The sequence below is a fragment of the Thunnus maccoyii genome, chromosome 24 (assembly GCF_910596095.1).
Source record: "Thunnus maccoyii chromosome 24, fThuMac1.1, whole genome shotgun sequence".
In the NCBI taxonomy this organism is placed as follows: Eukaryota; Metazoa; Chordata; class Actinopteri; order Scombriformes; family Scombridae; genus Thunnus; species Thunnus maccoyii.
The window spans coordinates 1,192,363-1,215,571 of NC_056556.1; the positions used below are offsets into that span (position 1 = coordinate 1,192,363).

The 23,209-nt window shown below is 39.1% G+C and overlaps 3 protein-coding genes across 5 annotated transcripts in view; 1 reads left to right on the forward strand and 2 right to left on the reverse strand.

The window, feature by feature from the left end:
• Positions 1 to 23,209, reverse strand: part of LOC121891678 (protein NLRC3-like) — a 1,105,688-nt gene that overhangs the window by 633,798 nt on the left and 448,681 nt on the right. The window lies entirely within an intron of this gene.
• On the forward strand, positions 1,724 to 14,096 carry LOC121891691 (zinc finger protein ZFMSA12A-like). 3 transcript variants are annotated; one of them, XM_042404243.1, is made up of 12 exons: positions 1,724 to 1,870; positions 3,363 to 3,565; positions 4,694 to 4,768; positions 5,189 to 5,284; positions 5,768 to 5,866; positions 6,536 to 6,659; positions 6,793 to 7,141; positions 7,220 to 7,266; positions 8,100 to 8,224; positions 10,361 to 10,883; positions 11,390 to 11,845; positions 12,424 to 14,096. In XM_042404243.1, exons 1-12 carry the CDS (start codon positions 1,867 to 1,869, stop codon positions 12,633 to 12,635), a joined length of 2,313 nt encoding a protein of 770 aa, XP_042260177.1. In that variant the 5' UTR covers positions 1,724 to 1,866; the 3' UTR covers positions 12,636 to 14,096. The 3 variants fall into 3 exon arrangements, with proteins under 3 accessions (XP_042260177.1, XP_042260178.1, XP_042260179.1); XM_042404244.1 differs by having other exon boundaries at positions 5,192 to 5,284; XM_042404245.1 differs by lacking the exons at positions 1,724 to 1,870; positions 3,363 to 3,565; positions 4,694 to 4,768 and adding an exon at positions 4,951 to 5,091.
• f2 (coagulation factor II (thrombin)) lies at positions 13,190 to 22,913 on the reverse strand. Its single transcript, XM_042404249.1, has 16 exons — positions 22,877 to 22,913; positions 22,605 to 22,773; positions 21,770 to 21,850; positions 21,611 to 21,690; positions 21,486 to 21,510; positions 20,657 to 20,722; positions 20,439 to 20,547; positions 19,479 to 19,615; positions 17,508 to 17,801; positions 17,315 to 17,428; positions 16,795 to 16,921; positions 16,324 to 16,491; positions 16,064 to 16,237; positions 14,621 to 14,796; positions 14,456 to 14,526; positions 13,190 to 14,374 (listed from the first exon to the last, which is right to left on the reverse strand). The coding sequence occupies exons 2-16, from the start codon at positions 22,675 to 22,677 to the stop codon at positions 14,222 to 14,224; spliced, it is 1,848 nt and encodes a 615-aa protein (XP_042260183.1). The 5' UTR covers positions 22,678 to 22,773; positions 22,877 to 22,913; the 3' UTR covers positions 13,190 to 14,221.

A 23,209-nucleotide genomic window follows, 5' to 3' on the forward strand; every position in this document is an offset into this window, starting at 1 on the left:
CTACACATGTAGGAATGAATTTTATAAATCACCACTGTAACATTTCTATGATGTTCAAATGTATTTATTTTTTCACTGTAACTTTATCATTTTATCATTTATTTGTGACATTTTGTGTATCTATACACTGTAAATAATATGTAGTTCCTTTTATTTATGTTTTTTAATGCTTCAACTTGTAGTAGATGCTCATAATGTTTACAGTATTCTAGTTTTTACAAGTTAATTTATTAAAACCATGCATCTGTTGTTGTGTTGTTGTACAATTTCTCTTTGTGGGACCAATAAAGTTTATCATATTTTGGGGGAAAAGACTGTTTACTCTTCCACTCTTCAGGAAATGTGATTATTTCGGGAATATTGCTGTTTGACAAGAGAGATAAATTCCTTTTGAACAGCCGGATGCTTTTACTTTGAAAGTTTTTCATTCATAAATAGTCGATTAATCGATTACTTGATCAACAGAATGATATTATCATTTGACAATTGATTGATCGGTTACATCATTTTACAAGCAAAAAGAGTCAAACATTCCCTGATTCCAGCTTCTCGATTGTGACGATTTGCTGCGTTTCTTTGTGTTATCTGATATCTTGCAAACAAAACAAATAATAGAGAAAATAATTGCCAGATTAATTGATGATAACAGTTAGTTGCAGCCCTGTTCACAATTTTAGACCATTTTTCTTTCTTTTTTTTGTAAGAGACACATAAAACAACATTTTTTCTCTTTTTTGGACAGTGCCAGAACAATGGTACTGTTGGTTTTATCTCATGAATCTAATAAAAAATTAAATTAATAAATTAACAGCCCTCATCCTCAGTTTCTGACCTGATTCATTTATTTGTCTATTTTCTTCAACTATCATATGTCTGTTGACTTGATTTGGCTATTTTTGTTCCAAATATGCATTTTTGACATTAACACTGACAAGTTTATTACTAAAGTGTAAAATATCTCACTACTTTAAGATACTGTAGGTCTTTTAAGGGTCAATTAAGGGATTATCAAAAATATTTATGTTTTGTGTCTCTATGAAGAAAAATGATCTGACATTTTATTGTTTTTTTTAAACTGTCAGATGTATATCCAGTGTTCAGGCTAATTGATGCTAAATACAGTTAATAAAGAAGATAAAAATAATAAAAAATCACGTGAGCATTATTCATTTGCTGTCATGACTTTACAGTTTGCTGTAAGTGACCTGAGCTGCTGAGATAAAGAAACAAACAGCTTCTTTAAGAACACATAATGACCGTTAAGCCTCTTAACTGCCTCCTTAATAATAATCCAGCTTGTTTTTTTTTGAACAGCTTTATTGAAACAAGTATACAACATGTTTACAGCACCTTGTATCCACAAACATGCCAAGATGACTAAAGGTTGTAATAAAAAAAAACAAAAAAGAAATAGTTAAATAAATATCTTGTAGAGCTTAGATGAGTTTTAACAGCTGTCTTGTTTGTACATTTAGTTACATTCAAGAAGACTTTTTCATCTTAACTCTTATTATTATTGTTATTTTCTTTATGTTGTGTGTTCTGTATTCAAATATTGTGAAATATTAAGTCAAATATAATCATCACAAAGTAAATAGAATAATAATAAGTAAATAAAAAAGGTAAGTCCCACATTAATGTAAAGTGTAGATATAATATGATTATGTACATTCATCATGTTACCTGCATGAATAAATAAACAGCACTCACGCGCATGCGCAACCGGACGTGTTTGATTTGTAGTTTTTTAACGTCCGGTGTAGCGGAGCAGCTGTTAGCTGTTAGCTCACACAGCTATCTCTATTTTAACACAGTGTTGAAGAAAAGTGAACAAGAAGCCTGCGACTGTATTAGCATATTAGCACAATGGGTATGTGCTGACGGTGTTTATTATTCCATTTGATGTGTTTTAATCACGATTTGGCGCTAATTTGTCGGGATAATTAACTAGCGAACGTTAGCCAGCTAGCCTGAGCTGTGTAGTCGTCTGTTGGACCGGTGCTGTCCAAACTACATACAAAACATTAGCATTTTTAATTTATTTTGACTTATAGTGAATATAAATGCTTGAAGAACAAATCACAACAGCTGTTATGAGTTGGTTGTGTTTAAAATGTAATTCGGCTTATATACAATACACCAAGCGCCGATTATTTTAATAAAATTAAACTAAAATCGTCACAATTTTGATATAATTCATGTGCAGCTAAAGCCAGCTAGCCTCAGTTTGTCGGTTTCCTATAAGCCTCACATCGCTGTTATATTCAGGAATACTGCATTAATAATTATATGCATTCATCCATCAATACCCAGGTGTTTAAATGATAATTGATCAGATGCATTGATGTGATAGCAGATTGAAGCTGTGGTCAGTTTCACATAATATCCTTCTGTTGGAGAATAAATTATATCCCGAATTAAATATCAGGGTGCAACGATTCAAAAAATATCTTTTATCCAGTTTTAACAAGTTTTGATATCTCTAAAAAGCAATGAAACCGCAAACTGTGAGATTTTTAAATGGAGTTTGGCTCAGTTTGGAAGAATAAACAGTTTTATTAATCTAAAAGTACTTTATTTATGCTAGTTTGTTAGATTAACTACTAATAATCACAGTACCTGCATTAGTAAAGTCTGTACTGTAGATGCAGCAGTGACACCTGTGATTTTACCTGTTAAATCTACTGTCTGGAAAAAATATTAAACTAATAGTAGTATTACAGAAATGTGACTTTGGATATATTTGTTAATATTCTTACAAATATTCCTCTTTTTTATACAGTTTGATAGTGCCCCAACTAACAATTATTTTGATTAATGTTGAATTGATCAGTTTGGACCATAAAATGTCAGAAACTGATTGATCAGTGTTTCTCAAAGCCCAACATGATGTCCTCAAATGTCTTGTTTTGTCCACAACATATTCAGTTTACTGTCATAGAGACTAAAGAAACCAGAAAATATTCACATTTAAGAAGCTGAAATCAGAGAGTTTTGACTTTTTTTTCTTAAAAAAATGATTCAAAACGATTGATCGATTATTAAAATAGTTGGAAACTTATTTGATTGGTCTTTGCAGCTCTACAGAATCACGTTTAGACCCTCACAGCACATTAAACTGTAAACCAGATGATGAAGATGTTTCTGATTATGGTTCTGACTTGTCAGAGTAGAAGAAGCAGATATTAACGAGAACATTAACGTTTGGTTTGTTGTGTAAAGTTTCTCCGACAGTAAACTGTGACATCGAGGCAACAACGTGCAGAACCAGGAAACCTGAAACCCGAAGCAGCCAAACGGCGTTCAGACGTCATTCATGTTGTTATTTCTGTGCTTCATGTCCTCCTCCTCTTCCTCCACAGCCGCCCCGCTCCCCCTCTCCTCCCTGCGGCTCCTCGTCCCTCCTCTCCGCCTGCTGACGGCGGCCATGTGGCAGGTGGCACGGCAGCGCAGCGTCAAGCATTATGGGATGCTGGAGGACTTTGTTATCCTGGTGACGGAGGCGGTCCCGCAGCTGCTGACGGACAGACAGAGGAGTCTGCTGCTGCTGGCGCTGAGGGTGAAGGTGGGTTTGATGGTCCAGTAGAAGCTCTGTGCTGTTAATGATGTCATTTCCACCTTATCAGCACTAATCTTTACAGTTTGACTCATTCTTAAGACGTTTTGAGTCATTTTTCTTTATTGAAACAGTTCTAAACACGGAAAAATTACAACAATAACAGAACATAAAAGTGCAAGTTTACTTCTAAATAACAATAACTGAAAATATCCATAAATAATGATGGAAGCAACAGATAGAAATAGAAAGTAAACCAGTGAAACACAACATAAAACAAAAACTAAATATCATTTCATAGTGCAACAAATTTTGCAAAGCAGAACCAAATTACGAGCATAGTACCGTTAAAAGCACAGATAAAAAACAGTAATAAAAGTAATAAAGTAATAAAAAAGAGAGCTCTTTAAATATATATATATATATATATATATATATATATATATATATATATATATATGTTAAAAAAACTGAATAAATAATTTCTGGACATTGCACAGGTGTGAAATGTAAGGAATGTAAACATGAAAGGGAAGGGGGGAGTTGTTGCACATGATTGTTATATTGCGTTGACATAAATAAATAATATTGCACATTTATATGTGAACGTCGCAACTGACGCACCTAAAACTATCATTAATACGATCAGCTGACACGTCTGCTGTAAGTAACAACAAACCAGAGTCTGTAAAATATTCTTCTTTAATTAGTGAAGCACTTTGAGTGTGAAAGGTGATAAATGAATGAAGTTGTTATTTATTGTTGCTTTGACGTCACTTTTACAAAACATAAATAATTATGTTTTATTTTATGCAGCTGTGTTAAAAACACATTTAAGTGAGTTTTTTTGTAAAATAAAGTGTTAATTCTCACAAAGTTTAGGTATCAAAACATAATATTTGTATCTTTTTTTGCTTGATTGATCTGATATTTTATGTCTTTGTAAAGTGATTATAACCTGAAAAGTGCTTTATAAATAAAGTTATTATTATTATAATTATTATTATCATTATTATTATTATTATTGCAGTGTTGATTTTTCCCTCCAGTAAAAACATCCCAGTGGCTTTACTTTGTTTAAACATGTTTATTATAATAAAAGCGTAATATGACACCTGCACTGTATTGTTGGTTCAGGTGACTCTCGGTGACTCCGTCCCGCCGCCCATCATCTTCCACCTGGACAAGATCCGCTTGGTCTCCGAGGCAACGGTGAGACAGGAAGACTCTAACTGAGTCCTAATTCACTAAAAAGGCTTGTTGGATGAAACCGAGTCACACATTTACAGATGACAGCTGACAAGTTTACCAGTTGAGTTGTTTGATTTCAACACAAGATGAACAACAGGTGAGAAAGTGTAGCGTTAGTGATCAATAGCCACCTGAAACGATCAATCAATTCTCAACAGACGATTCATTGATGAGATGTTGATGAAGAGTTGATGAAGATTGACTGAAGTTGATGAAGATTGACTGAATGAACCGTTAAACATGTGACCTGGATGCGGTGGATTCTGGGATACGTAGGACTGAATGTATCAAACAATCAGATTTATTGATCACATTTATCTGAGCCTGTAGAATGAGACAGTCTGATATCTCTAATATTCCTGCGTGTGTGTTTTCTCTCAGCAGCCGGACGCTCAAGTCGATGAATGTTGTTCTGCTCTGTTGACTCTGACCGAAAACCTGACGCAGAGTCCCGACACCAAATGGCGCCTCCTGCAGGTCAGTGCTGCAACGACATCATCACATGACGGTGACAGGTTTATACGGTAAAGAAGTGACAGTGACAGGTTTATACGGTAAAGAAGTGACGGTGACATGTTTATACGGTAAAGAAGTGACGGTGACATGTTTATACGGTAAAGAAGTGACGGTGACAGGTTTATACGGTAAAGAAGTGACGGTGACATGTTTATACGGTAAAGAAGTGACGGTGACATGTTTATACGGTAAAGAAGTGACGGTGACATGTTTATACGGTAAAGAAGTGACGGTGACATGTTTATACGGTAAAGAAGTGACGGTGACAGGTTTATACGGTAAAGAAGTGACGGTGACAGGTTTATACGGTAAAGAAGTGACGGTGACATGTTTATACGGTAAAGAAGTGACGGTGACATGTTTATACAGTAAAGAAGTGACGGTGACATGTTTCCGTAGTAACAGTCCTGTTCATGTTTCCTGTAACATGTTTCTCTCTTTCAGGAAGTGTTCAACCAGAGTTTTGACTCTGCTCTGCAGTCGCTCATATCTGACTTCCTGTCCAGGATAGAACAGCTGTTTCCTGTTCCCGACTTCAAACAGGTGATCACTTAATCCCTCCAACATGCACACACAGTCACCATGGTTACATTATGGGATGTAAGGTTTTAATACATGTCCACCTCATCAAAGGTTCAGTAAGGCTGCATTAAAGGAGGATGTTTAAATACAAAAACTCAGTGTTTCCCTGTTGAGCTGCGGTGGAAGTATAGTAACAAAAAGAGGGACTTTGGCACTAAAAAGACTGTAACGTTGAAAGATATCTGAATATAGAAATCTATGATGGATATCTGTCATTTGGGTAGAGAGAGAGAGAGAGAGAGAGAGGTGACTTCCCATTGTTCTCTGGTGTGTTACAGAATATTTAATCACCGAGCATCACTCAACTTTAGCGAATAGTCCTGAGTGACAGATCAAACATGGACGTAATAACAACGCTAATGTTCTCCTGTCCGAGCAGTGAAGACGAGTTGGACACGTGTAACAAACAGCGTGTACACTGTAAAGAGACAAACATGAGTAACTTCCTCTGAGTCATCGTGCGACTATTTTGGTACAAACATTCACCGTCGGTGTGGTCGATAACCTTCTGATCTTTACTCACCAAACAGAAAATCTACCTGCAGTTGGCGCTTGGCAGGTGTTTATTTCGGACTCTGGATGTAGTTTTAGGGTCCGACTGGTAACATTCTGTAACTTTTTGTCTCTCAGGCTGTTTCCTGGCTGGACGCTGCCCCCGGTGGTGTGGAGTGCTGTCTGCGGGAGGCGGACAGGAAGGATCTGAGGGAGCTACTGACCAATCAGAGCTGTCTACTGGGACGGGCAACAACCACAGGTACTAAATCAGCAGGGCTGCCCCCATAAAAGTCGCACAGAGTTAACGTTTACAGCTTCCTGTCTATAAAGGATGTTTGGATTTTATAACTGAACTAAAACCAGGACGCACACTCTTTATTTGTTTCCCTCAGTGGGTCGTGACACCGAGAACATCCTCCTCTCTGCCTGGTCCCACCCCTTCTTCACTAACCTGATCAATGCCGACCCTCCTCCCAGCGACACAGACGTCCAATCAGATCCTCTCCCTGACGTGATGAGTCCCGTCCAGCCGGACGTAGAGCTGGTGAAGGAGGAGGTGGTGGTGATGACGGAGGATGAACAGGACGAGGAGGAGGAGGAGGAGGAGGAGGAAGAGGAGGAGGAGGAGGAGACTGTGATTGGTGAGATGATGTCACCGGTTGAGCAGGAGGCGTCCAATGAGAGTTCAGCAGCGTGCAGCGACGACAGTTCAGTCGTACCTGTGATCCTGGATGCGGACAGGTGAGACGCTCTTCTTCTTCTTCTCTAGATATAAACTGTCATCATACTTCTTTATAATAATGACCTGTTTCCTGTCAGGGTGAAGGACTCACCTGGAACCTTAGCAGACCAATCAGAAAATGCAGGTAAACACACACACACACACGCTCACACACACACGCTCACACTAAAGCCGCAGGCAGGTGGAGAGTGAAATATTATATTTAGTAATTTAACTCATCAGTCAAAACTCAGTGAAATCTGAAACACGCAGACATGAAACTCATATTGATGTCGTTCAGTTTGACTTTCACTTCCTGAGGATTTCATCATCTATGATGTCATCACCAATAAACCTCCATAAATCCACTTAAAACCAGAGAAGGAAGAGGCTCCAGAACCTCCCTGAGAATCATCACATTTCTGTTCTTTCTTCAGTATCACAGTGATCAGTGATAGTTGTCTGAACGTCATGTGACACTGCAGACAGGAAGCTGCAATCAGCTGATTCAGCCGTAATAAAGTCGTAATATTTTGAGTATAAAGTCATGATACGCTGGGATCTTTCTGTGTGGAGTTTATATGTTCTCTCTCTGTGCTTCGGCTTCCTCCCAAAGACCAAAAACATGCAGGTTAGATTAACTGGTAAATTACCAGTAGCTGTGAATGGTTGTCAGTCTCTATATTATATATTAACCATGTGATTGACTGGCATTCTCTTCAGGTCAGCTGAGACCGGCTCCAGCTCTCATCCTCTAGAGGATAAGATGGATGGAAGTCGTAATATTTTGAGAGTAAATTTGACTGAATGTAAATAAATCTGGTGTAAAAACGTGTGAAAGAGACCAGCAGCTCCGAGACATTCAGACATCACATCAGATGAGCTTTAACAGGCTCTTCTCTTGGTTTTTTTTTTGGCCGACATGTTGCTGTTAGCATCTTTCTATCCGCTCTGTATAACTCCCGCCTCTCTTCACAGTTGACCAATCAGAGCAGCCCTCCTCTAAGGTCACAGCTAATGCTCTGTACAGCATATCCCACAATTCTCAGCGGGTGGCTCATAAGTGTCCTCAGTGTGGGAAGTGTTTCATCTACCGTTCTCAGGTCAGTACGCTCTCTCCTCTCTGTCAGCAGCAGCAGCATCCTGAAAAAACTTACTTGAAATGATTATTAGTAGTTTTTTCACAGATTAAATGATCACATAAAATATTCGTCTTTGATAAGAAGCTCTGCAACTATGAGTAGTGTTAATAACAGCAGCAGATTCTGATGAGGCTGCAGCTGTAATGTTTCAGTAACACTGAATGTTCCACATAAATATATAAACTCTGCAGCAGCTCCAAATGAATGCACATGTTTAGTTTGAGGTTTATTGACGACACTAATATGGTTTTAAAAATGCAACAATCAGACTTTGACAGGAAAGAACAATAAAACTGCTGGACTTATTTCCATCGTTGTCTTTGCTGTTTTCACTGTTCAATCATTTCACAAGATGCAGGAAGTCTGTTCTAAATGTCAGAGTTAAATATCATGTCATACACACAAAGAAAACATCACTTTCATAATAAGTAAATAATAAAATGTTAAGTTGTGGAAGAGATTCTGGTTGTAAGACGTCATCTGAGGTATTTCTGATTAAGTATTTGAAATAAATTATTTTAATCACACTTATTTAAAGGTAAAAATATCAAATCCTAATTGCAGCTGAATCTTGTCATATTGTAGTGTTTATAACATCAAGATGCTTATTGAATTAGAGCTGCAACTGACGATTATTTTCTTGATTAATTACCGTCTCTTGGAGCCCACAGTGATGCCTTTGATTTGCTCGTGTTGTCCGACCGACATTAACTGTTACATTCATCAAAGATAAACAGCTTATTCTCACATTTAAGAAGCTGGAACAGCAGGAAGCATCAGTCAGTGTGAGTGTGGAAGATTTAAAGATGTTGTGACGGTCAGCGGAGTGAGACGAGTCAGGTAGTGTCTTCAGAGAAATAACTGGTGGTACTACTACTACTACAGATATTAGAACTACTACTAGTTCTAGTATCTGGAGTAGAAATACTGTACATACTGTAGTTTTAGAAGCAGTTGTAGTAAATATGCTGTAGCTGAAGTAGAAGTAGAAATACTATATATACATGTAATTATTAGTCATTTCATTAATCATTTCAGAAGTAGAGACACAGTATAGTAGCAGTTAGAATTAGCAGTAGATATGCAGTAGTAGTAGTAGATATGTAGTATTAGCTGTAGTAGTTGTTGTAGTAGTAGTAGTAGATATGTAGTATTAGCTGCAGTAGTTGTAGTATTAGCTGTAGTAGTAGTAGTATTAGCTGTAGTAGTAGATATGTAGTATTAGCTGTAATAGTAGTAGTAGTATTAGCTGTAGTAGTAGTAGTAGATATGTAGTATTAGCTGTAATAGTAGTAGTAGTATTAGCTGTAGTAGTAGTAGTAGATATGTAGTATTAGCTGTAATAGTAGTAGTAGTATTAGCTGTAGTAGTAGTAGTAGATATGTAGTATTAGCTGTAGTAGTAGTAGTATTAGCTGTAGTAGTATTAGCTGTAGTAGTAGTAGTAGATATGTAGTATTAGCTGTAATAGTAGTAGTAGTATTAGCTGTAGTAGTAGTAGTAGATATGTAGTATTAGCTGTAATAGTAGTAGTAGTATTAGCTGTAGTAGTAGTAGTAGATATGCAGTATTAGCTGTAGTAGTAGTAGTATTAGCTGTGGTAGTAGTAGTATTAGCTGTAGTAGTAGTAGTAGATATGTAGTATTAGCTGTAATAGTAGTAGTAGTATTAGCTGTAGTAGTAGTAGTAGATATGTAGTATTAGCTGTAATAGTAGTAGTATTAGCTGTGGTAGTAGTAGTATTAGCTGTAGTAGTAGTAGTAGATATGTAGTATTAGCTGTAGTAGTAGTAGTATTAGCTGTAGTAGTAGTAGTAGATATGTAGTATTAGCTGTAGTAGTAGTAGTATTAGCTGTGGTAGTAGTAGTATTAGCTGTAGTAGTAGTAGTAGATATGTAGTATTAGCTGTAATAGTAGTAGTATTAGCTGTAGTAGTAGTAGTATTAGCTGTAGTAGTAGTAGTAGTAGTAGTAGTAGTAGTATTAGCTGTAGTAGTAGTAGTAGTAGTAGTAGTAGTAGTAGTAGCTGTAGTATCACCATTAGTAAGGATTTATTAGGACCAACTGTCCAATCAGCTCATGAGTTTGACCGTCTACAGGTGATCCGTCACCTGCGCACCAATAAGTCGTGTGGTTCGGCCTTAACGACGACAGGAACTACGAACCCGCAGAGTCTACCTGGCGGTCGTGACGAGGAGCCCCCCCCCCCGGAGCCCCGCCTCCCGGAGCCCCGCCTCGTCAGGTCCTACTCCTGCTTCCAGTGTAACGCCGTCTTCAGGACCAAAGCCGAGCTGCTGTCGCACCAGCGCAGCCACCGGGCCCGGCCCGTGTACCAGTGTGGCCAGTGTGACAAGGAGTTCCACCACCTGTCCAGTCTGACCAATCACAAGCAGACCCACCTGGACAGAGGCGGGTTCACCTGCAGCAGGTGTGATAAGGTGTTTGAGTCGGCCAAGGAGAGAGACACCCACCGGCTGCAGCACCGGCTGCCTGACCTCACCTGCACCGTCTGCGACCAGACGTTCAGCTCTCAGACTCAGCTGCTCCGACACCTGCAGACGCACTCGGTGGAGGGCGCCGAGCCGTCGTACAACTGCCGCTTCTGTGACCAAACCTTCTCAGGTAAACCCACAGGTGCATCTCAGAGGATGAGCTGCACAGTTCAGTCTTCAGCTGGCAAAAAAATCTCAACTCAAGGTCCACTTACTCGCTTGTTCTGGAGCTTTTCACTCAAAAATGTGTTTTTCTTGTTCCTTCATTTGGATGTTTACTGTGCAGGTTGATGTTTGTTCAGAGTTTGACACAGCATGACTTGTGACATCACAACTAGTTTGCAGCCAATCATGTTCCTATGAATCAAACAATACTAATGAAACACACATAACTAATGTTACTGTGATTTTGTGGCCACCAGTAGTTTAAGAACACGTCACCAGATGATAATAATAATAATAATAATAATAATGATAATAATAATAATGTATTTAATGAATCCAGCACCTTGATATTTGAAAACATTGTAAAAGCACTTTGGATAAAAGCATCAAAGCTCCAGAACAAGCTATAACTGGACTTTTTACTCTGAGTGTTTTTTTCTGATTATTTAACGGTGACGTTTGTCTCTGCAGGAGTGACTCAGCTTCGTATCCACCAGCGAACACACACTTTCCGTTCGTACCAGTGCGACCAGTGCAACAAGACGTACGGCTCTCTGACTGGCCTCCACTCGCACCGAGCGAGTCACTCGAGCGAGAGCCGCTTCCTGTGTCCGCAGTGCGGCAAACGCTTCAAGACCCGCGACGGCTTGGAGGGTCACCTGAGGACGCACACCGGGGAGCGCCCGTACCGCTGCCCCTACTGCCCCAAAGACTTCACCGCGCTCGCCGGCCTCAACGTGCACGTGCGGCGGCACACCGGGGAGCGGCCGTACGTGTGCACGGTGTGCGGGAAGGGCTGGCCGTCTGGAGGCGACCTGCAGAAACACATGAGGACGCACACGGGTGAACGACCGTACACCTGTCCAGAATGCGGCAAAGCCTTCTCCATTTCCTGTCACCTGACCGAACACCGGCGGATACACACCGGTAAGTTTTACAGCTGCAGCTTCTCCAGTGTGAAGAGTTGCTGCTGCGATTTGTTTTAAATGACGGTAAACTGAACGTCTTTGAGTTTTGGGCTGTTGGAAAACAAAACAATTAATTAATCGTGAAAGAAATTGTCGTTAATCAGTTATCAAAATTGTAGAGCTGCCAAATATTCTCTGGTTTCAGCTCCTAAAAGTTTTCTTATGTTTTTCAAAAGCTTTTAACATGATTTCAGGTCTGTTGTGGCATAAATATACATAAATATTCTCTGGTTTCAGCTTCTTATGGAAATTTTCTTTGTAAAAATTACTCAAAACGAATAATCAATTATCAAAGTAGTTTGTGATTAATTTAATATTTGGCAACTAATCGATAAATCGTTGCAGCTCTACATATGTCCAGATTTTGGCTGTTAAACTCAATGTAATGTTATTTTATCACAGGTGGATGCACACATTAGAGGAAACTCATTAAGTAATGCCAGCCAAGTACAATTACAGGACAGATTAATCAATAATCCACCTCTGATACTTCCTGGTTTCTGTTTGTTCACATATTTCTCTGTCTGTGTTTTCCAGGAGAGAAGCCGTTCTCGTGTCCTGAATGTGGTAAATGTTTAAGGAGGAAGTTTGATCTGAATAAACACATGTTGTCTCACAACAACATCCGTCCGTACGCCTGTGTTTACTGTCCCAAGAGCTACACCCGCAAAACTCACCTCAACAGACACCTGCTGACACACCGGACTGCCAGCGGCGAAGTGGTCGTAGAAACAGGCGACGAGGCCTGACGTGTTTCCTCTCTCGTGTTAATAAACTGTTTGTTCTTGTTGGTTTGAAACTCTAAAAGGATCATAAAGGTATTTTTACATACATGTTTTGTGAAATTCAAATCTCATGTTCTGTTCTTTCTGATCATTTTCCAAATCATCCATCAGTTTTGTAATTTCTGTTCTGCACAGAGATGTTGTTTTGTCAGATGTGTGGTTTTTTTGGACTTGCTGTAGTTCGGTTGTGAAGAGGAACTGTTGACTCTGAAACTGTGGTTTTCTTCGGAAGTAGCACTGAAACGATTGACAATAATTTTGATAATCACTTAATTGTTTGAGTCATTTATCAAACAAAAAAAACACCAAACATTTCCAGCTTCTCCAATGTGAAGATTTGCTGTTTCATTTTCTTGTAAACTGAATATGTTTGAGTTTGGACTGTTGAAGACGTCACATGGACATTTTTTTTGACTGTTTTCAGGCATTTTATGGACTAAATGACTATTCAGTGAACCATAAAATCAATGATCGATAATGAGAACAGTACAACGTACACGCGAGAAGATTTTTCAGCGTTGTTGCTGAAAGTTAATCAGCATGATCTGGTCTCAGGAGTTGTGTGACTTCCACCAACAAACAAAAAAAAAGGTACATTTCCTACGTTTCTCTGTATATTATACCGACACTTTATGATTAACGTGAAGTTGTGTGTTGCTTCCTCAATCTCTCACGATAACTGTGGTCAGAAATAAGTGTTTGACTTGTATTATAATGTCTTTACTGAGCATCACATTCAGTTTGATAGATTTAAACCTCAGATATAAAGACAGATGAGGAAGCATTTAATGAATAAACATCTGCTGACTGATCTGTGGACACTTTCTGTCTCCAGGTGAGCTAATGTTGCGTTTAAGTCGTAAGTTGGTTCATATAACACTAAATCCTTTTATTATGTTGAACCACAGACTTTGGATGGTGTGAGGCGACCAAATTTGTGTCAAGCACCAAATCGGAAGCTCAGAAAAATCTGTTTAAAAGTCATAATTATGACTTGAATCTTGGTGAAAAAGCTGTTTACAGGTCGTGAAACTGGTATCACGGTAACTCTAATACGACATGAGTTATGCAAAAGTCATAAGTTAGATTGGTTGATTCCACCCCTCACATCGACGCTCCGCCCCTCTTGAGCCTTCAAGGAGCAGGATTTTTTTTTGATGATGTCATTGATGTGGTTCACTGAGGTCATGAGGAGCTGGACGGGTTCATGATTCTCACAAACAAGTGTAAAAATATAAAAAAAAGAACTGTTATTTTCTTGTATTTGATTGTGAGCACTATTCATTTTAACCTGGTAAACTGATTATTACCAGAAGGTAACAGTGAAAACTGAGCATTATGGGACATCAGTGTTTGTGTTGCCATGGAGATTTTCTATCCATATACTGTGCTTTGTTTGTATAAAAGCTGCTATGTCAAATGTTCTGATGTGACTCTTATTGTACATGACTTGTCATACATGATGAAATGGATCCATGAACCGATGTGAACAAACTTTATTGGCATTATCTTGCTTGACAGGAAGAACAGGAAATGATGGATGTTTGTGTCTAGTCATCGTCTCCTCCTGACTTTTCAATAACTTTTCTCATCCACCTGCTCATCCTGAACAGGTGAGTGTAGAAACCATACTTTCCGTCGCGGTCGCAGCCCTCACCCCACGACACGATGCCCATCTGATACCAGCGGTTTTCTGCCGGGTGCTGGACAGAAAAAACAAAAAAGAATTTAAAACTGTGTCCAATCATTTACAAAGTTAATGTCAGAGCAGTTCTTCCTCTCACCTTCATCACAAACGGACCACCACTGTCTCCCTCACAGGCGTCGCCACGCTTGAAATCCTCTGGTTTATAACCTGCATTTTGGTGGATTCTCTTGTTAAAAATAGACCTTAAAACTACTCCGAAGTGGTCTGATTTACATGCTGAGTGTAAAAACCGAAACCTTACCAGCGCAGAACATGTTGTCCGTGATCTTGATTGATGTGGAGCTTCTGCAGATGTCCTGGTCCACAATTGGTAGATGGATTTGCTGGAGGACTGTGGGTAAATTTCTCGTTGAGGTCCAGGTTTCCTTCAGGTTCCCCCAACCGGTCACTCGACCCTTAAAGCCTTCAGTCATCAGCCTGTCAGAGAAAAACAACAATCAGATGATTCACAGAAGCCAGACAGAAAACCCAAACACAGAAAAGGCCTCAGTAAGCTTCAAATGAACTAAGCTGGACAACGTTTCTAAGGACTGAAGCATTCATACCTGCTCTGAATGGCTGAAGAAGGTTCATTGTTAACAGGAAAAATGACTGAAGGAGTTGAAAAATTCACAACAGTCTTGAAATATTGCAAAAAAGTTTTTATGCTTGGCTGCAGTGGAAACAGTGTATCCATTAAAAGCAAAGTGCAACGTTCTGTTTTACTCAACTCTCACCAACATTTTGGTGGAAATTTACAAATTCCACCAATTTTCCGATTCAACAAAAGTATCTTTGGGAACTTTCGGTTCTTCACTAAAATTTCAAATTAAATTTCAATTATTTTGAGCAAACATGAGCCAATGATTGGTCCAGCAGAGTTTAAGAGCTTAAACGTCACTCAAGCTTCCACTGAAGAGAGGAAAACATCGTTTATAGTTGCACAAAACGGGGGGACTGAAAGAGGTGTACGTCACTTCCCACAAAAAAGTTGGGATTTATAGAAATAAGCCCCAGAACACAGAGGAGAGGGCCGGCTGTGTGGTGTTCACACTCATGGTCAGTTGTAGAGCACATCTGCTGAAATGTCAGGCTTTTGTGTGCACACACACTTTTGGTTTGGATCCTACACACTGTTTTATAAATGGGACCCCAGATCTGTGTGGAGCGATGAGGAGACTAACGATCCTCAAATGAACACATGAAACAAACAGAAGTATCATTTCCATCATGTTTTCCAAGTGGTTTTCCATCGTTTGAGCTTTTACTGCTGCTCTTTTAAAGACGTCATGTTGTTGTGATGCCTTCTTCCTCTGCAACGGTTTAATGACACTGACTGGAGAATTAGCGCCACCAGCTGTTTATCTCACATAATCACATTTTCCTCAGCAGATGTTTTTAACATTTGTGCTTCATTTGGACGTAAACCTGGTTGATGGCAGCAGGTTGTTCACTCTGCCTCTGAGACATCATTGACTGTATATCATGAGCTGTCATGACGTCCATGTTTATATACAGTCAACAGTCGACATTCAGAGCAGCTATGAACACTTTTGCCTTGAGATGTGTTCAGGCGACACTTTCTATGAGCTAGTTTGTTTCAAGCGTACCTCTGCCTCAACAGTGAATCTCCCTTTTAAGGCTGAGCCTCAATTAGGAAACCAGACAGTGGTTTTCCAGGAAAAAGTCTTAATTTGTGTCTTACAACTTGGCGACCTTCTTGCTGGGCAGGCAGACCGGGTGGATCTCATCGGTGAATGTGACTGGCCGTCTCATGTGCAGCAGAGCGATGTCACGGTTCAGATTTACCTTCCAGTTGTACTTGGGGTGGACAATGATTTCATCAATCGCCACGATCTTCTCAATACCGCGCTCAAACCTGGAAAAGAATGGAAATAAAAAATGTCTGTCTCTCATCTAAAAAATCATTTGGTCCATTATTAAGAATCAGCAGGCCAGTCTTACTTGGCCCTGTTGTGTTTTCCCAGGCGCACCAGGATGTCTTCGGTGGTGAAGTTCTTGTTCCAGGGCGGGTAGAGGATGCAGTGAGCTGCAGTGAGGATCCACTGGTCACTGATGAGGCTGGCTCCACACAGCAGCTCCTGCGGGCTGCGCTTATACAACATCACCTGCCTGCATACATACCAAGAGTGTAATGTTATATCATACTTTATAACAACAAAACGTAGGCATTGGTTTGGTGGTAAAGAAATGTTGCATGAAGAAGGTCAACTTGATTTTTGGTGCAGAATGTTTGTACTAGAATAGCACACTGGAATGTTGGTAGTCAAGTTGCATTGTGGGTAATGTTGACGCCAGGTTTTGGCAAGAAGCATGCATGGAATAAAAATAAAAGGTTCTGTTGCATCAATTTTATCCGACAATGTCAAAGAGTGCGATACCAGATCTGTGGAGTTCTCTTTTAAGTGTGGTTACCATGGAGCTGAGGCCACCTCAGCGTCGTCGCCCCCGACGATGCGTTTGTCTCTGTATGAGTCCAACAGCTCGTCCTCCTTTGTGTCCTTTTTGCCCAGCTTCTCAAACAGGGGGCGCTCTCCACACACTGAAACACAACCAGGCGGTAAACCAGTCAATCAGTCAGTCATCCAGCCAGTAAACCAGTTAACCACTCAGTCAATAAGCCTGGTGAGCAGTTGGTAATTAGTCAGTACCAGTTAAAAAGTCAACTACTTGCGGACTCATTACAGCATTAACCAACCAGTCAGTTAATTAGTTAATCACTCACTGAACCTGTTAACCAATCAGTAAAGTGAGTATCAGTCAGTAAACTAGTTTCCAGTGCTTCTTAGAGAGATACTGTTTCCACACTTTCAGTAAACCAGAACATTCACCAGTTAGTTAGATAACCAGTCATTAAGCAGGTATGGTATCGTTAAATGATGCGTGATGTGATGAACCAATGAGAGGCTGAGCAGCAGCAGCGGGAGGGACTTACCACTCTCTCCTTCACCAAAGGTGCGAGGATTGAAAAAACTTTTCCTGGCAGTCAGGACCGAGCGCTCCCTGCCGTCTGTCTCTGTCGTCAACACCTCATCAACCAGCTGATCCTCTGGGAGACAGACAGGTGAAGAGACAGACAGGTAAGAGGCGGACACAGTGTCATATTCTACAGGAGTACTGGTACTTACCACACATCTGCAGGTCACAGTAGTCGACCGTCACATTTCCAAAAATGTCCACGTAGCACCAGGGCCCCTCAGGGTCGTTGTCAGGGTTACGGCACTTGTTGCTTATGAGCCTGACCTCGGGGATGAACTCCTTGTCCTTGCTGAGGGCTGTAGCCTTGGGGGACGCCCACTGCAAACAGGTGTGGCCTCCAAGGGAAACAGCCAGGTCGCCAGTGTAGTCGACGCCATAATCAGGTATACATTCGCCAGTTATGACTTGTTCAGGGGCCAAAGTGGTCGGGACAAAGTCCTCACCTTGAAAGAAAAAGAGAGAGTGTTAATAAATATGTAACAATCCAAGTGCCTCCAAACCTTTCTAGATTGGAATTGAACTAAACTTTACGAAAACCAGCAATCTGACATTCACGCTCACTTTACGCTTGGACTGTCCAGGTGTGAAAGTAGGCGGGGTTTAAACATCTCTCAAGCTCTCTTTCATTTGTCACACAACTACTTCTGTCACTTTTCATGTGAACAAACGGACACACTGTTATCTCCACTTTTAGCGTGTCTCGTTCATTTCCATGACAGCAGGCTTACCTGCCTTTGAGGCCACGTTTTCATCCAAATTTAGAGCAAATTTTTACCGACTTTCCAAAATGTTGGAGAAAAGAAAATTCAAATTATTGCACATTTCCATCCATGGCTGTTTTGTGAATATTGGGAGTTGGTTCATCAAGAAGTTGGAACTGGAGAAGTAATTAAACCATTAAACCGCCACAGAAAAAGAGAACACGAGATGATGTTATTAAAAGAGCAGCAGTCAAAGCTCGAATGATGGAAATATGAAATTTCAGTTTGTTTCCTGTGTTCATTTGAGGAAGGTTACAGTCTCCTTATTGCTCCACACAGATCTGATGTTTTCAGCTCTTCAGTGATGTTTAAGTCACATGATTCATGTACGTCATTTACTCACATTTGTTGCATTTTGCCTTTATCAATTCTGTAACTGTTCCACCTCAGGCAAACGTAAAAATGTTTTCCTGCAATATTTAAGGATATTTAAAACTTTTCTGTGTCCACTCAAATCACAAAATGAGAATACGAATAAAAAAAACGGGTGGATGGAAACACACCCTGAGTGTGGTCATTTGGAACAGGTAAGCACTTTTTCCCTCAGACTACTTTGACAAACTGTTCATGTGAAGATTACTGAACCCTTTAGATGCCTCATCTCATCACATTTTTTGAACTTTAGGTATTTGTAGCAGTGTTCATTGTAGTAATAGCACTGGTTGTATCAGTTGCAGTATCAGTAGTATGGGTGGTACTACAAGTGCTAGGAGCAAATACTAACTACTAATACTAGTGTAACTGTGATGCATTACAGGTAGCTTTGAATTTCAGTAATTACAGTAGTTAATGGCCCCATCAAAATGTATGAATCCCTACATTAAGCTAAACGTTTACAACACTTAGACAAATTCAACTGTCATAGAAATCTTTCCACAATAATGATCAAATTTAAAGAGTTCCTGTAAATTGAACCAGTGTACCAAACTACCCTTTTGCCACATAAAAGGTCCAGTCACTGTTATGAGCCCAGGTCAAATCAAATCAAAACAACTTCCTGACAAATACCTCAGTTCTTTAGGGATTTGGTTTTCCCTGAACTTGTCTTTGCAGTCAGAGCTCCTGGACTTTAGTTATGACCCAAAACCAGCTCCATCAATTAAAATCTCAACAGCCACAGTAGATGAATCTAGCAGTAGCAATATCACCAATATACAATATGTAGTAGTTGAACAGATAGTGTTGTAGTACTGTATTAGTAAATCTTGCAGCTTTTGGCACCCATTCCTGGACAGCAGATATCGTTAGTACTATTAGGATGAATATGGCTACTAGAAGGACTAGTATGCTATGGGTAATAAGAGTAGTATTTGTTGTTGTAGTTCTACTATTACATTTGTAGTACTAGTAGATACTTACCACATTTGGGCACCCTGCAGGTCTCTTTCGGGACTGTTGGGTCTTTGGTGAAACACCAAGGTCCCGTAGTACGGCTGTCAGGGTTCCGACAGAAGTTCTCTGTCAGGATGCTGTCTGGTTCCGACGCATTATACTCCCTACAGACAGACGACAGACAGACAACAGACAGACAACAGACAGTCAGACAGACAGTCAGACAGACTGATAAACATGTCATGGGTTGTCATAGTTTCTGCTTTAGTTAATGACATAGTGTTTTTAGTTCGTTCTTAATGTCATTAAAAATTTGACTTAAATTTTTTAAATGTTTTATTTTTTTTGCTCTTATATTTGTTAGTTTATCTGTTTATAAGCTTTTTAGACTTTTTGTTTAATTGTTTTTGTTTTTTTTTGTTTTTTTTTGTTCTTTTGTTTGTTCATTCATTATATTAGTTAATTAACTTGTGCTTTTGTTCACGACACCGTCCATCCTTATGTAGTAAGTTCACTTGTCTGTGAACACTAACAATATTAGTTATATTATTTTGTTTGTTCATTATTATATTAGGTAATTTGTTAGCTTGTTTTTCAGTTCACTGGTTAGTTAGTTAGTTAGTTAGTTAGTTAGTTAGTTAGCTAGCTAGTTAGTTAGTTCATTTGTTTGGTTGTTAGTTCACTTACTTTACTATAAGCTCATTACACTGGTTGTTAATTCATGTGTGACTTCATTAGTCGGTCCCTTTGTTCAATTTGTTTTTAAATTGTTTATTTAGTTAATTCATCAGCTAGTTAGTTAGTTAACAAAAAATGTTTTATTCTGTGTTTATTCATTCATTAGTTAGTTGTTAGTTCATTTGTTCTTTGCTCATTAGTTCATTAGTAGTTTCTTTAGTTCATGTGTTCATTCATTCCTCTGACAGTTATTATAGTTGTTATTTAGTTTGTTTGTTGCTTAACTTGTTTTTATTTATTCATAGTTACCTGATTATGGGATGTGGGAAGCTGGACTTCCAGTACTGACATTGTTTCCCTGATTGTGTGATGCTGATATTTCCTTCATAGCTCATTCCCGTACCAGAAATACACTCACCTGAAAACACACACACACACACACACACACACGCATGCATGCACACGCTGTCAATGTATGTTCATTTCATAAGATTAATTTTTTTAACATTAGGTTCAGTGTTATTTACCTTCTATACATTGTCTGACAATGTCAATGTTCTGTTGTGTTCTTATCATTTTAGTTCCTTCACAGTCTGGAGAGAGAGAGAGAGACAGAGAGACAGACAGACAGACAGAGAGACAGACAGAGAGACAGACAGACAGACAGAGAGACAGACAGACAGAGAGACAGACAGACAGACAGAGAGACAGACAGACAGACAGACAGACAGAGAGACAGACAGACAGACAGAGAGACAGACAGACAGAGAGACAGACAGACAGACAGACAGACAGACAGACAGGCAGGTAGTTAGATGTTTGTGTACTCAGGGTTTGTGTATGTGTAAGCTGTTCTGGACTTTGTTCATGTTTGCAGTGCAGAACATCTGATTAAACTCCATTTCACTTGACAAATAAGACTAATAATTAAACACTACATTTATCCAGACTGCAAGTTAGACCAGATCAAAATTAAGCTAATAAACTAAACATGATTTGACAAAATAAGACTAAACAACTCTTAACTAAATTATGGGAGACTAAATAAAACAAACAAACAAACAAAAAAACACAAAACTAATCATACATAAATCGATAAATGTTGACTAAATTCAGCACAAAATGTAAATCAAACAGCTTTGGAGATTTGTGATTTTTCTCTTTTGACGGAGCTAAGCTAACACTTTCCCCCTGCTTCCAGTCTTTGTGCTAAGCTAGGCTATCACACTTCCTAGAACTCGCTCTGTGCTGGATGTTTAGAGATGAAACAGTTTTCCATCTGACTCCAGGGAAGACAGATGTTTCCCCAAAATGTGTTCATTAGCAAAATCTGACCGGCTAGTCTGCTGTACTTACCCAGGTATTTCTCCCAGAATTTTTCCTGAAGAGAACAGAGATTTCAGGTTAGATTGTAAACTGATCAGTGTAAGTAGATCACACAACGACAGAGTCAACTGATTCAAACCAAAGTGATTTCGTACTGTTTTGTCCGTCTGCTCGAACACCTCTCTGGCCTCCTCATGGTCACAGATTTCCTCAACACACTCTCTCTCCAGGTTCCCTTGTGCAGAATAATACACATATTATAACACACAATATGAACAGTACTGAATAAGAAAGAGATAAAGCAGATACGTTACCTGGTTTCAGCTCCTCAAACATCTGATTGGCCCGTCGGTTTCGGACTAAAACCTGTGAGGCCAGCTGGCTGTTGAGGAAAACTACAAACAGAATGAGTTTAAATCCATCGTTCAAAGATGATGTGAACATTTTAATGAGTATATATAAATACATATATGCTCAGTTTCCAGTTTATTAGGTACACTTCTCCTTTATGGGTATTTTCAATTTAGTTTATGGTGCTTTTCAAGGGTGTTTCTACTATTTTGTCCACCCCATTTATATGATTAAGGGTAGACTAAATATTAGTCTCTACAACAGTTTCATGTTATCTTTCATGAACGTAGAACTGATGTGTTAGTCTGAGCTAGTTTTAGCAAAATGGTACTAAAGCTTTGAGAGTCATTTAAATTCAATGAAATTAGATTAGATTTGATTGGTGTAGATTAGATTCATTTAAATACATGAAGGTTTAATTAAATTTCAGTCAATTTACGGCAACTGAAGAAAATACAGTAATATTTGTGCAAAAATTATACACATTTACCACAAATACATTTATAAATCTATACATATTACCCTCTTTTTACTTATTTATGTTTCTTTACTTGCTGTCATGGCTGTAAAGTTCTTTAAAATGCATATATTTGTGCACAAAGTACATTTTTAATGTAGAATATTATGATTATTACGACTTTATACCACTGCCACTTCTACCTGCATTTTTACAACTACTAATAAATATATTACCAGTATTACCACTATTAGCACTTTTTCTTGTATCGTTACTACTAATACAACTACTACAGCTACTATTTGTAATGTTGAAATAAAAATGTAATGACAATGAGGTACCATGGTCTGCCAGACAGCTGTGCAGTAGAAACAGCAGTAGAACAGCAGCTGGTTTCGATGTTGGTTCCACCATGATCCAAACCTCCGAGCAGTACCTCAGAACCAGATCCAACAGTCTCCCTCTTCAGTCTATCTCTCTGTCTCTCTCTCTCTCTCTCTCTCTCTCTCTCTCTCGCTCTCTCTGTTGGGGGAATATTGACCAAAAGGTCAAAGTATGATTCAGTCAGACTGATGAGTCGGACATGTTTAATGTGAATCACTGTCATGTTTACCTTGACTCAACCAGCTGCATCCAGGATAAGAAAACTGACAGGAGTTCTCTGACGTGGGACACATACAAGTATATAGTCTGAGCATCATAGATAGATAGATAGATAGATAGATAGATAGATATAGGCCTATACATGTATAGTTTTAGTTACACTCCTGTTGTTGCAACAGTTGGGCTTCCAAACAATAATTCTGACATTAAAATCAAGTCAATTAAGGAAAAGTAAGTCACATAAGACTGAACAGCAGTCTAAAGCCCCACCATCACCCTCTGAAGGCTGAAACGTCCATTACACTCTAAGCATTAGGGCTCAGTATTGAACCTCAGTACTTTG